Source organism: Apus apus, chromosome Z (genome assembly GCF_020740795.1).
Source record: "Apus apus isolate bApuApu2 chromosome Z, bApuApu2.pri.cur, whole genome shotgun sequence".
In the NCBI taxonomy this organism is placed as follows: Eukaryota; Metazoa; Chordata; class Aves; order Apodiformes; family Apodidae; genus Apus; species Apus apus.
This window is the reverse complement of record NC_067312.1, coordinates 61,929,923-61,943,854: the sequence shown is the minus strand read 5'-3', so window position 1 is coordinate 61,943,854 and position 13,932 is coordinate 61,929,923. Positions and strand designations below refer to the sequence as shown.

Below are 13,932 nucleotides of genomic sequence, written 5' to 3'. Positions count from 1 at the left end.
ATATAGCATTTGATTTTGATGGGAATTAACTAACTCTAACTTATTTTATAAGGGGAGGAGGGAGGGGGAAAAAAAGGCACTCCAAAATTACAGTTAGTCATTGGGAATACAAGAATGTATTTCAAGTGGAACTTGTCTAGCAATTGTTCTAACTACACTGGTGTCAGGTTTTTGCTGGCACCAATCTTAAACATTACTAAATGTCTACAGTATTGCTGTCTCAGTTTAGATCCAAGTGAAATTCAATGTCAACCTTTGAATTTTCATCTACTAAGTTTCACACTACAAAATTTTACAGTTTTCTGGTTTTGGTGTCCCTGGAAGTTAAAGTTATTAAAATACTTATCAAACAAAATTACACAATACTTCTATAAACACAGTTTTGTCCAAATGGTTACTTTCCTCTAGCTAAATATTCTTATTCTTCTATGCTGCAGAAGCTCTCTTAAAAGCAGAGCATGCAGCTGAGGTGAAGACTACTTATTTATGCAGTTTAATGACAAAACAAGATGAAAAAAACAACTCCCAAAACCAAGAGTTAACATGGCTAGTTTCTCCAAGCTGTTGTAAAATACCCAAACTTTATTTGGCAAGTATAGGCTGGTCTTTTCTGCCACGTTTATAAACTAATTTAATATTTCAAGAGGTATGCAAGTCAAATGCCAGCAATTACATCAGTCTACTGAGATGAACACTGTGAACTTAGCATTACATTTAGTCAATTAGATTAAAAGAATTGTTTAATTTTGGAGGTTCCCATCTGATTCAGTAGCCACATTCAGGGAGCAATAGTCACTGTTTTTACCACAGCATACAAAAAAAAAGTTAGCAAGCCTGTAATCTTGTGACAATTTCAGAATTGGAAGGTATTATGAAAGTAAACTATAATTACAAGGATTCAGAAGAAAAAAGTTAGAAAAAAAGGTAAAAAAAAGTTCATTGGATTATTTACTACAGCAAGCACGATGATGCAAAAATTGTTGTTATTTGAATATTCTCTTTTCTTCAAACATCTTTCAGTACAGAATGTCAGTGTTCACTTGAATTGGTACAATTTGTAACTTCACTCTGTACTGGCAATTTGTTCCATGCTGCTTTTCTAATATTAAAATAACAACCACATGCAATTTTAGGGTTAACATATTTCCAAGCAATCCTTTGTTGGCTGGAACCACCTTTGGTATTGAATTACTATCCTCGGTATTCACATCCGTTGCCAGAATCACTGGCTGCCAGATGAACCGTTTTTGTAAAAATGGAAGAAAAACAGCGCTATCTGCCAGAAGGGGACGCTATGCACAACTAGCAGAAATCCGTCTCAGTTCAGCCTCCTCCCTCTCAGCAGGAGCTCGAGCTAGTAAGACTGCCACCAAAGCGGCCAGGAAAAGGATGTGCTGTATTCTCATAACGTTCCCAACGAAGACAGTGGCTGACCAATGGGTGCAATAATCCCCACTCAATAGATTCTGGTTTGAAATAGATACAGAAACATAAATGAGTAATGAAGACAGAAAAACTCAAAGAGATGCAGAAAGGGGTAGAAGGGCACACACCCGGCCATATACACAGCCCTTTTGCTTCCAGAGGGCATAAAAGAGTTAAAAGATTACAAACAATGGAGAAAATAAATAAATATTTTTTCCATTCCCTTTCCCAGTATGCACTGTCTACAGGAACAGTACTCCTCCTGCAGTCTTTTGGTAAATTGTCATGGGGAAGAATTGTGCCTTTTTTTTCCTCCCTAGAAATCTTGAAACCTGGGTAAGACAAACCAGCTATCTCATTTGCCCAAGGTGAGGGGTAAGGGTGGAAAGAAGAGATCTGGCAACAAAACACAAAAAATACAACGTTTTTCAGTATCTGCAGATTTCCAAATCAGCTGCTAAAAGCTCCAGAGCAAAATACTGGTATCCAAAGAGAAAAATGATTATTCAGAACAAATACATAAATTATGTAAATCTTTTAACATCAGTAGTTTACTTCGCATCCTGGGGAATCCTATTCTGATTTCGTTACACTTTCTGGAGATGCTATGCCATATCTCTGATCAACCTTGACAGGTTTTGAAATACTTTTACTAGCTTTTTCTTCTTTTTTTTTTTTTTTTTTTTTAAATACACCAAGATATGCAATATAAGTAAAACGATGTAAATAGGAATAGAAAGTCTTTTGTCTGAAAACACTGAATAGCAATATGGCATTTTCACACAGGTATCTATGGTAACTTCAGCATCTAATTCCTCACTGGTAAATAGTTTTTATCCAGTGAAAAGGAACCACTGGAAATGTAATGCTCATCACTACCACATGCTTTACTTTGAATTCTCTTGTTTTAATTTCTTTAGTAATTTTATTGCTCTTTGTAATATTATTCTGCAGTGTTATAGTATCTTCACTATCCTGAACTTCTGGATCAACACGCTCCACCATTCTTTTTTATTATTATTATTATTTTTTAATGGTATCACTTCCAGCACATCACAATACTCCCAGAAGTGAACTGCTAGCTTTCCAATACTATGAAATCTAACCATCTATTCCTCTATTCCACTGACTATGTTTAACTGTGGCTAAAACAAGACAATTCATATCCATCAACAGCTTGAGGTTTTTTGGGGTTTTTGCTTTTTTGGTTGGTTGTGGGTTGTTTTTTTTTTTAAATAATAATAATAAAAAACCACAACAAAAACAAAACAACAACAACCAAACACCCCCCCCCAAAAAAAAAACCTAAAAAAAACCCCCAAACAACCAAAAACCCCACAGAAAACAACCAGAGGCTTTGGTGAAAGCTAGAGAAGGGCTTTTTGGAAATGTAAAATGATGCACAGACTCAGTTAACAATATCCACTGTATGTATTTCTTCGTTCAAGGAACTCCCACTTACTTGCAAAGCATGACTTTCACCTCCTAAAGGTACAATTACTCTGTCTCATCCTATTCATCCACATATTCACTACATCCATTCTTTAACAGATGTGCCAATGAGTCTGTTCAGCACTGAAGTAATATTTACACTAGTATACATTCCCGGAACAGACTTCATATATATTTTATTTATTTGTTTGTTTGTTTGTTTTGTAGGCAGCAGGCAACTATGGGGGAAATAGTATTTTACACATGAAAGCATCACGTGGAACAAGGGATCACAGCAGCTGCAGTCACCATTCTGAATTAATTAGTGTCCAATTTCTCCCCCTCTCCAATTAGAAGAAATAAGAATAAAACCTTTAATACATTATTCAAGAACAATTTATTTTACAGCCGTAAAAAAAGACCTAATTTTCTGGGAAATTTCTTCAGAAGAAGGAGTGCCAAAACAAACAGCTGATTAAGGATATTGAGACAGTTTAATATTGATCCAAAATATTAAGTGGATTCATTATTTACTAGAGATATCCTTCTTTTCTTCTCCAAAATACAGTAGGTACTAACAACAGCTAGTATACAGCAAGAAATTAACTACAACTGCCTCACGTATCTCAGAAGGACCATCTTCTCTGGCAACTTTTCGTATACTCTCAGCATAGGATGGCCAAAATATAAGAAAAAGTACCCAGTGCTTACTGAAACATTAATTTCTATCTTAGGTTCTGATGAATTATGGAGGAGGTTGACAAAGAGGCCCAAGTTGCTGCACTGAAGTGGAATACACGTGGACATGTAGAAAGAAGTCAATAACAAAAAACCCTATGTATTTGGAATATATATATTTTCAAAATGAGTGAAAAATGTGCTGACAGTTCTGTCCTTATTTTGAATAATAGTAAGTGTTTTCGTTTGCTGTCACTGCTCAATTTTCAAATAAATTAAGACATATGAGTTGCATTAACTTGTTTTTTGTACTACTGCAAAGGTTGCCTCTTTATTAAAATAAACAATACTTAGGGAGAATTCAGAAAGGAGATGGAGTCTCATCTGCAGGCCATATTTTTTAAAAAGTGAAAATAGCTTATTTTGCATCCTTTCAAAAAAGAAAAGACAGTGAAAAAAAATCTTATGCAAGATGCAGGAGGAAAAAGCTTCATATGCAAGCCATATTTTTAAGACAGTTGACAACCTTTACTTAGACTTTACTTTAATATTTTCCTTAAGTTGTCTCAAATCCAACAAAAAGCTGGCTTTGTGATCTGTTTTCACTTTGTAACTAAAAACCTAGTGCATAAGGAAAAAAGCACACAATATCTGCTTCTATTTAAGTATCTTGTCAGTGGTGAAGTCTTGAAAATGAAGTTGGTGATGTTTTTACTGGCTTTTATATTTAAGAAATGCAGCTCATATTTTTTAATGCAAAAAAATCATTACTTCTGTTATCTTAATGAATTAAAACAGTAGGGACTGTTGTCAGTTGTTTTCTCATTCCAAACTAAAATTTTACTGTACAGGATTCCCCCCACATTTTTCTCGCAGTTTTCCTTGCAATTCTAAATATTTCTTTATGCTTGTCATCTAGAAAAAAAAAAATATCGTATTCCACAGCTTTCTCATGCTGAGTTTCTTAAGCTTGCTCAGTTAAGACATTTTGACCCTGCAAGGGAAGCACATAGGAGAGTTATTTGGGAAAGCCTTTAAATTAAATATAGGGTTATTTATTTTAGCATAAATAGGAATGAAAGCAATGTCTCAGTAAAAATAATATTAAATGCTATGAAGATTAAGAACAGAACAGAACAAAATTTGTGAGTATACCAACCTGCCTTCTCACTATTTTAAGAACTGTGTCAGAAAAAGATGCTAGTTAAGAATTTTCAAGGGAAGTGGGTGTACTGAGGCGATGTTTACGTAGTTTCCTAACTAGGTGTACTCCTTTCTCATTCTTACTAATCAATATCAAGAGCCAGGTATCTCAGACCTCAGACACTGAGAAAGACACCCAAATGGACTTCCATTCAGCTTATCTCTTCTTTTGTATACTTTTACTCCACCTCAGCCATGAAGACCAAAACATTAATTAAAACAGTTGTCATCATTCAATTCTAAGCGTATGTACACATGGGTAGACAGGCCAAAGTGAAATTTCTGAAGCAAATTCCATTCAGAAGAAACATGCTTACGGTCTTGACTGATGAGAAATTACATACATCAGTATCCGGTCCAGGAATAAATTTGTTCAGACTCTCTTAATTCCCTCTAGAAGACTGTCTTTACTCATTATTTCAATGTTAATATAATGTTTCAAATTTCAGAAACTGAAGGAAAAAAAGCTTTTTTGAGTAAGAATTAGTTCTGTATCAAAAAGTCATACTACTTCTGAAACAAAATGCTCCTGAATATTGAGGAATTATCTCCTACAAGGAGATCACAGAAGAGGTATTCCATGGAATTTCAGGATTAGATAAAAAAGTTAGAGGTATCAGTGAGCACACGCAGTCACCTATAATGACAGTGCGACAGATACACTGGCGGGAGCGTGTATTCTAAAAGTGAGAGACAAAATCCTACCCTTGAAGTTACAGCAAACAACTCCTTTTATCCTCTAATCAAATAACCAAGGTGATTTAACATTCATATGGAAAGGATGATAACACACTATCCTGCAATCAACTAAATATAGAAATATTTTATACATTCTTGCCCATCTCCAGTCATGAGACACTGACTGTTATACAAGTATCTTTGTAATTTTGGCATGGAAAATGTACTATGGGCCTCTTGTTTATAACTTCCCTGAAACGGGTCTACCTACTAGTAGCACCAGTTCAATAATACAAACTAGCACAGTATTGTTATAAACCTAGATCAGAATATCCATAAGTTTACAAACTAAAGTAGTAACATATTCTACTGTCCACAAAAGCAGATATGATACTGCTCCACACAGTATATTCTTAAGCACTTAGTCTAGCTGTCTATATTCAGTACTGTTCATGGTGCTCCTCCTTACACTCTTTAGAAGGTAAATCTACACTACAGCACAGTTATTAACGCATATCAGAACCTAGGTATACAACTCCATTGACTTACTCTCAAAGCTATTTCTTAAAGAGCAGAAATAACAACTGAATTCCATGGTCTTCACTCCTAACTAAAGCTAAAATATTTCATTGTACATCTACAGTTTCACGCTTCCTAACTTTTAAATCCCTCCTACTTATGATTGTGTAAACAGATGTAGGCTGGAAGAGACCTCCAGATCTAGTGTAATCTTCTGTACAAATCAGCTCCAGACAGAGGTGGCTTTCTGGGTCCTTGAGTTAAGAACACCTCCGAGGATTGAGATCCTGCACCTTTTCTTGTTACCAGTTTCAGTATTTTATCAACCCAATGGTGAATTGCCCCCCTCATCCCCACATAACAGGTCAGAATTATCCAGGATGCAATTTATGCCTATTGCTGACCACCTTTCCACTGAACACCTCTGAAGAAAGGCCTAACCTTCATAGGCGATCATAGGTAGCTACAGACAGTAATAAGGTTTGCTCTTAGCCTTTTTTCACTAAGAGTGAACAAACACAGTTCTACGGCCTTGGTATATATATGTTCCAGCCCCTAACCATCTTGGTGACCCTCTTCTGGACATGTTCCAGCATGTTTGTGTCTTTCCTGCACTGGGAAGCCCAGAACTGGATACAATACTCCAGCTGCAGCCCTATCACAACCAAAGGGAGGGGAAGGACCACTGCACTGGACCAGTCAGCAACACTAATGTGGTCTACAATGCAGTTGGTGGTCTTTGCTCCTCAAGTTCAGGATTGATTCTGCCTTTTTTCTTGTTCGCCTCTCTCAAGATCCTCACTTCCTCCATCTCAGTCACTGCTAGCAATGCTGTCCCTGACCTTCACAGTGCTGACCAGTCCTCCCTTGTTTGTATACATGAGGTCCAGCACAGTATCTTCCATCATTGGCTCCTCAATAACTTGTGTTCAAGAGGTACCATCAGTGCTCTCCAAATCTCCTGGACTGCTAGACAGCTTTGGTTTATATCGGTGCAGCAGATAGCAGGGTGATTCAAATCTGCAAGAGGCTGTGAATACCAGATTTCTTTTAGTTGTTTGAAGAAGGCCTCACCTGTATGTCAAAGAGGGTGTGTGCAGTCATGGTGGTAAGCTGCTGGTAGGTAAAGTGAGGCTAGAGCAGGGTGCAAAGCTTAGGTCACTGTGGGCAGCAGTGTTGGCAGGGGACAGTGTGGGTGTCTGTGCCACCATTAATGCATCCTGTACTCCCATGTTCAGAAGCTAAGCAGCAGTTAGTTAAGTTAGCACTGGGATGGGAGACTGCCTGGAGACTCCCTTTCACCGCTGCCACCTCATGGTTTGGGCTTTTCCCCCTTCCTCTCTTGCCCTGGATTTTGTTCTCATTCTCAAGTCTTCTCCCCGATGATATGGAAATTGGCTAGATGGGTGCTAACAGGTGTAGGGCTATTTCCCACCCTCCTTTTTGTCCCACCAGTGCTGCAGTCTCAGCATCAGACCCTCTGGTGCTGGCCTGCAGATAGGTGATGCATTTTCTACCTCCCTGCAGTGGGGTGGGTGGAGGTGCAAGGTAGTCTTTCTGACCAGCCAAGGTGGTGCAGGGTTTTCCTTCATCCCCTCTGAGGGGCTGAAGCAAGTGGCTGTAAAAAACTGCTGCTTATTCCCAACAAGTGGAAGGCACTTTCCCTGCAAGCACTGCAAACAGCCTTTCTTCCTTATCTCATCAATGGGCATCCTCTCAACATGATACTGCTATAACAACACCTGCCATAAACCGAAGGTTTCTGTAAGTTCATTAACACCAAAAGGAGGACTAGGGAAAATCTCCATCCTTTATTGGACAGAGAGGGAATCTTAGTAATAAAGCATGAGGTAAAGGCTCAGGTGCTCAACACCTACTTTGCCTCAGTCTTCAGCAGTGGAACTAGCTGTTCCATGGATATACAGCTACACGAGCTATGAGACAGGGAGGGGATGCAGAACGAGGTCATCACAATTAAAGAGGAAGTGGTCACAGACCTTCTACGCCACTTAGACACACACAAGTCTGTGGGACGGGATGGGCTACATCCAAGGGTGCTGAAAGAATTGGCTGACGTGATCCCCAAGCCACTTTCCATGATTTACCTGAAGTCCTGGCTAACTGGGGAGGTCCCAATGGACTCGAGGGTAGCAAATGTAACACCCATCTGTAAGAAAGGCAGAAAGGAGGATTTGGGAAATTATAGACCTGTGACTTTGGTACCAGGGAAAGTCATAGAGCACATCTTGAGTGTCATTAGAAGATAGAAGACATATAGAGGTCAACCAGGGGATCAGGCCCAGTCAGCATGAGTTTATGAAAGGCACATCCTGCCTGATGAACCTGATCTCCTTCTATGACATGATAGCCCAACTATTGGATGAGGGAAAGGCTGTGGATATTGACTATCTGGACCTCCACAAAGCACTTGACATGGTTTCCCCACTGAACTCTCATAAAAAAACTGGCTGCTCATGGCCTGGATGAGCATACAGTCTCTTGGATCAAGCACTGGCTGGACAGTTGGGCCCAAAGAGTGGTGATCAGTGGAGTCAAATCCAGCTGGGGCCAGTCACAAGTGGTGCTCCTCAGGGCTCAGTGTTGGGACCGTTTCTGTTTAACATCTTTATTGATGATCTTGATAAGGATGTAGAGTGTATTATCAGTAAGTCTGCAGATGACACCAAACTAGGCAGGAGTGTTGATCTGCATGAAGATAGGGAGGCTCTACAGAGAGACCTGGACAGATTGGATCATTCGGCTGATGTTACTGGTATGGGCTTCAACAAGGCCAAGTGCCAGGTCCTGCACTTGGGCTGCAACAACCCCAAGTGCCAGGTCCTGCACTTGGGCTGCAACAACCCCATGCAACATTACAGGCTTGGGGAAGTGTGGCTGGAAAGTGTCTGGCAGAATAGGACCTGGAAGTTCTAACTGACAAGGGGCTGAATGTGAGTCAGCAGTGTGCCCAGGTGGCCAAGAAAGCCAATGGCATCCTGGCTTGTCTTAGAAATTGTGTGACCAGCAGAAGTAGAGAGGTGATTGTCCCCCTGTGCTCAGCACTGGTGAGGCCACACCTGGAGTGTTGTGTCCAGTTTTGGGCACTTCGATTCAAGAGAGATATCGAGGTGCTGGAGCGAGTACAGAGGAGGGCAACAAAGCTGGTGAAGGGCCTAGAGAATCAATCTTATGAAGAACACTTGAAAGAGTTGGGAATGTTTAGTTTTACCTTCTCATAGGTAATTAGCGACAGCACAAGAGGGAATGGCTTCAAGCTGCAACAGGGTAGGTTTAGACTGGACATTAGGAAAAAAAAATTCACAGAAAGAGTGGTTAGACAGTGGAATAGGCTGCCCAGGGAGGTGGTTGAGTCACCATCCCTGGATGTGTTTAAGGGTTGTTTGGACGTTGCATTGGTGGATATGATTTAGGGGAGAACTTTGTAGCGTAGGGATGATGGTTGTTCTCAGTGATCCCAAGGGTCTTTTCCAACCTGAATGGTTTTATGATTCTTCTGTAAACAAAATGTAAGAACTACTCCTAAATACACAGTAGAGCAACTACATAAAGTTGTATGAAGACCTAATTTTGGCTAAGAAATTAAAACAATTCAAGATAAGCTAGGCATTGCTAAGAAATCACTACATTAGACATCAGTTATTTGTGTATAAAAACACATTTTAAAATATCTTAGCTTCCTAAATAGGGCAAGTGGTATTCAATCAATCAATTTTGAGAGGCCTCAAGAGGCATCAAGCCTGCCCATCACTAAAAAAATTCCTTCAAGTACACACTATTTTATAATTTAAAAAAGTAATACCATAGTAGAAGGACTAGACGGAATTGTGCTGTTCTTTTTTTTGCAGCATTCATGATTTTTAAATAAACATGTTATATGGTTTTGGCAAAACAAAATCTGAAGAACTCAGAAAGCAGTGCACTATTCCAATAACTTTGAGAACTCCTGCAAACAATTAACCCAGTTCCTGCATCCACGTAGCTGGAATTTCTAACTTCTCTCATTTCCCACAATGTTTACTTCTGATTCTTGTGCTTGAGACATTATTAATTGTATTTGCCAATTAAATTGCTTTTAATATCCAGTTCTAACAACGAAAACATATGCAATGAAAAATTAATTTCATTCAAACAACAATACAACCGTGCTATTTTCATTATCAAATAACAAAAAGCCTAACACAGCCCAGCAAAAACACTTTTAAGGTTTTCAATATATGCAGAACTATGCATCTGTGAGTATGTATAGGATACAAAAAAAACTAGACACAAACACTATTTAACCTGATACGTGAGCATCCAACTATGACCTACTCCTACAAAATAGTATATTTACAGTGAAACGATGTACACAGTGTCTGCTTAGTCTACCTGAAGACAGGAAAAATGCATAACCAAGAATTAGTGATAAGTCAAAAGTAAGAAAATAATAGCAATCATTTTCTCCTTAATATAATATCAGACTGTAATTAGTAATGATCCACACCAGAAAGAGAAGATCTTGTAGGTAAAAGTTCTCATTTGCCTCATTTGAGGCCAGATGCTCTTACATTCCTCCTGAGCTGCAAACAGCCAGCCTCTAACAGCAGATGTACCATGAAGTAATTGATTTTGTCTGGGTTTTTTTGTTTTGTTATGGTCTGGATGAAAGATACCAGTTGTTTCCTGAACTGGCAGCAACCATATTGAAACACTATGCTGAGCAAACCTCCCCAGGTAAAGGAACAAGTAAAAAAGGTTTGTTGGTTTACAGGCAGCTGAATGCGGAAATGTAATTCTTAAGAAGGCAAGAAATTTTCCCTTATTGAGATATTAATCCCTCAGATTTTTTTTCCCAAGTTAAGAGAAACTTAAGCCATCACAGTAAACACTTTAGTAAAGCAGACAATTGTACCAAGGTCACAGAGTTTCAATTCTCTTCCCTGATCTTGAAACGAATTCCCTGTGAAATGAAATGTTTCACTATCACCTGCTAAGGTGACCAGGATACATGAAGGTCTTCACTAAAGACCCTGTTCATGCCAGCAGTCCCCAGAAGGTTTTTTCTGGATATGTGGTAGAGGAAATATGGTCTAAGTCTGTTCTTACTGATAGAAGAAAAACACACCTTTAGAAAAAAGTGTGCTGTCTTTGACAATTGGGAAAATCTCAGAAAAAAATCCATACTACTATTTTACTTTTCTTTCAAAGATGTATTTCTGGATGTTATATGGAAAATAACCAGTTCCTATATTCTGCACACAGTCAATTGGTTTTGGATGGATATGCATCTCCTCTGACAAGTAGCTGGAATCCACATACTAAAATTGCTAGAACAGTCTGGACAATACTAGCCTGCTCCAAGATCCAATTCTGTAGCCCACTTACCAATTTACCTTATTAACCATTTCTATTCTGGCCATTTTTTCCTGTAAATTAAAAAATATCCATTCAGGTTATGCAACAGCTCTTTATGAATCCTATGATCAATAAATGAATACAAAAAGTTGCTGGGAGTGACGTTTCAGCAATGTAAAAACTTCCACTGTCTCAAATAATATAAATAATTTCTGAGAAAGCTGTTTTGTTGCTCTTCACAGTGAATAGGAATATTTCTACCACAACTCCAAAAAGGTCTCTTAGTGTAGAAATCAACAGTGGTAAAGAATATGTAAACAATTACTGCCTCTTTGGCTGTGATTCATTAAGTAACATGAATTTTTCTTTTGTCTAAGAAACACTAAAGCTAGTCTAAGAAAATGTAAAGCTATTAAGTGTCTATTTGTTCATTTTTAAAGACCAAAAAACTACAAGAAAAACAATCTTTTCCTACATTACTAATATAAGGGTGCATTTTTTTTAACAATAAAGACCACTTTGAGCACAATTTCAGAGAACTGAGCGTATTTACTAGCTATTTCCCTGAGAAGTAGGAGAGCTTTTCCTCTTTCTCAGCTGCTCACTTAGAAAGCTCCTCCCTGTATATAAACTACTTCAAAGTAGAATGTTTTCCTTCTGCTCTCCAGATTACAACTCTACCCTCCCCTGACAATTGCTCTTAAAGTTAACACAAGTCCTGAGCTCATTAATACTAAGTAAAGAAACCACTTGAATGTACTTGGCCAAACAGTCCTGAGTTCAAGCAGCCCTGAAGGTGTCTGCATGAGCTGATCCTGGAAGGAAAAGCACAATAGTGGACCAAGTGAACACTTCCAGGAGATGTGTGCAGAACAAATCTTGTAGTGAAACACTTACAGAAGCCTCATAAAACATGCATTTGTGAGTTAAGTGCCACACCACACCTGATCACTTGATATATACTCTTACAAATTGAGAGCTGCTTTCAGAATCCCCATCATGCTTCAATAGACAATGCGTAGTTAAAAAAGTAAGAGCAATCACAAGACAAAGTTCTGACAGCATGCCAGAAAAGCAGAATGCCTCAATATGACTATTATGTTGCTTAACCAGCACTTTACCCTTTGATAAAGCGCTCTCTCCATTTTCTTTCCATTTGTACCAATCTGTGAAGACTCCTGTTTGTACCTGGTGCTTTGCTAAAACCCCCTATGATTCCACCTGATGTATCTGACACAAAGCATATCTAAATGGGCCAGTGAAGCCTTTCCAGTTACCAGCTTTTCTGAAGACTAAGATCTGTGCAACGATCAGGAAAGAAAAAAAGAAAGTTAAAAAAAAATAAAAGCAGGGGGAGGGGCTAGGGGTGATTTAATAACTACAGCCATCAAATAAAAAAAAACAACAAACCCGTAATTTTATGTGAAAACAGTTTCCTTGGCCTATGCAAGTCTCCTGTGCTCATGCTTTAAGACTGGAATTTGTACCTCATTTCAACACACACAATTTAAAGCAGTATCGGTTAAAACTGAGATATGATTAGTACAAAACATGAAGCTGTACAATTCCTGAAGCATTTCCTGATATGTCATATGTCTTAAGATACAGAAACTATTAATTGACAGTCAGGATGAAGATAAAAATGGTCTGGCTCAAGTGTTAACAGTCCCTCTAAGCTAAAATTTCAAGGTACTTTGAAGCTGAAAGTAAAATACAAGTAGCATCATGCTTAAAGCTAAGAGAACTGACAAAGAGGATACTGTCAGGAACATAAAATGGCTTCTATATTCTTAAGGCATGAGTACTTTCTTGCTAATTTTTGTGCTTTAACTGTTACAGTAAAAACTTAAGCACCACGTATTTCTAAACAAATTCATGTTCAGTCTGGCAAATTGTCAAATTGTCAAACCGCTTGACAGACGCAGCAAACAAATATGGAAATACACAAATATACAACGTTTTCCAGCTGTGTTTCAGTAATGACCAGCTGATTCTAGAAATATTTCCTTTCCGTTTTAATAATGCAGTCCCAGAAAATAGACAAAGCTTTTTTTGTTACTTCAATTAATTCCTTCTATTTTTTTTTTCAATATCTAAACATGGTATTACCTTCATGGCATGGATTTCTTCTATTAATCTCTCAACTCGTTTTTGGTTCTTTAATTTCAGCTCTTCTGAACCCCTGCAAATGACATTTGTTGTTATTTAAAAAATAAAACAACTGATTTTTGTTAACTTTATTTACCCCTGTGTTAATACTACATAGCAAAATAAAAAAATATCACTAGACTGAGCATAAACACATTCTGTTGTAGTTTTTAGCAAAGAATTGAACATAACCTAATGTTTTCACTCTTCCACACAGAGGAAAAAAAACCTAATAATTTACCAGAATAATAAGAATGACAAATAGTACTTTACTAGAAAATTGTAACTACAACTCCTGTCAACACTACATAGGAGACACTGATATCTCAAATATAACTACATTTTAAGTTTTGTAATATTTATATGTACACCACTGGGCTTGCTTCTTATTTTGCACAATTTGCTAACATTGTGGTAGAAGGGTATGCTCAATTTATACTTTGAATATAGTAACAGATGCCCCCGGTAAGACACATCATTAAGTTACTTTGGGCC

The 13,932-nt window shown here is 38.0% G+C and overlaps 1 protein-coding gene across 1 annotated transcript in view; it reads right to left on the bottom strand.

Moving 5' to 3' along the window:
* SRFBP1 (serum response factor binding protein 1) overlaps positions 1-13,932 on the bottom strand; it is a 78,280-nt gene that overhangs the window by 37,204 nt on the left and 27,144 nt on the right. The window contains exon 3 of the mRNA XM_051641936.1: positions 13,399-13,471. Coding sequence (XP_051497896.1) covers positions 13,399-13,471 — 73 coding nt within the window. The remainder of the gene's footprint in view (positions 1-13,398; positions 13,472-13,932) is intronic.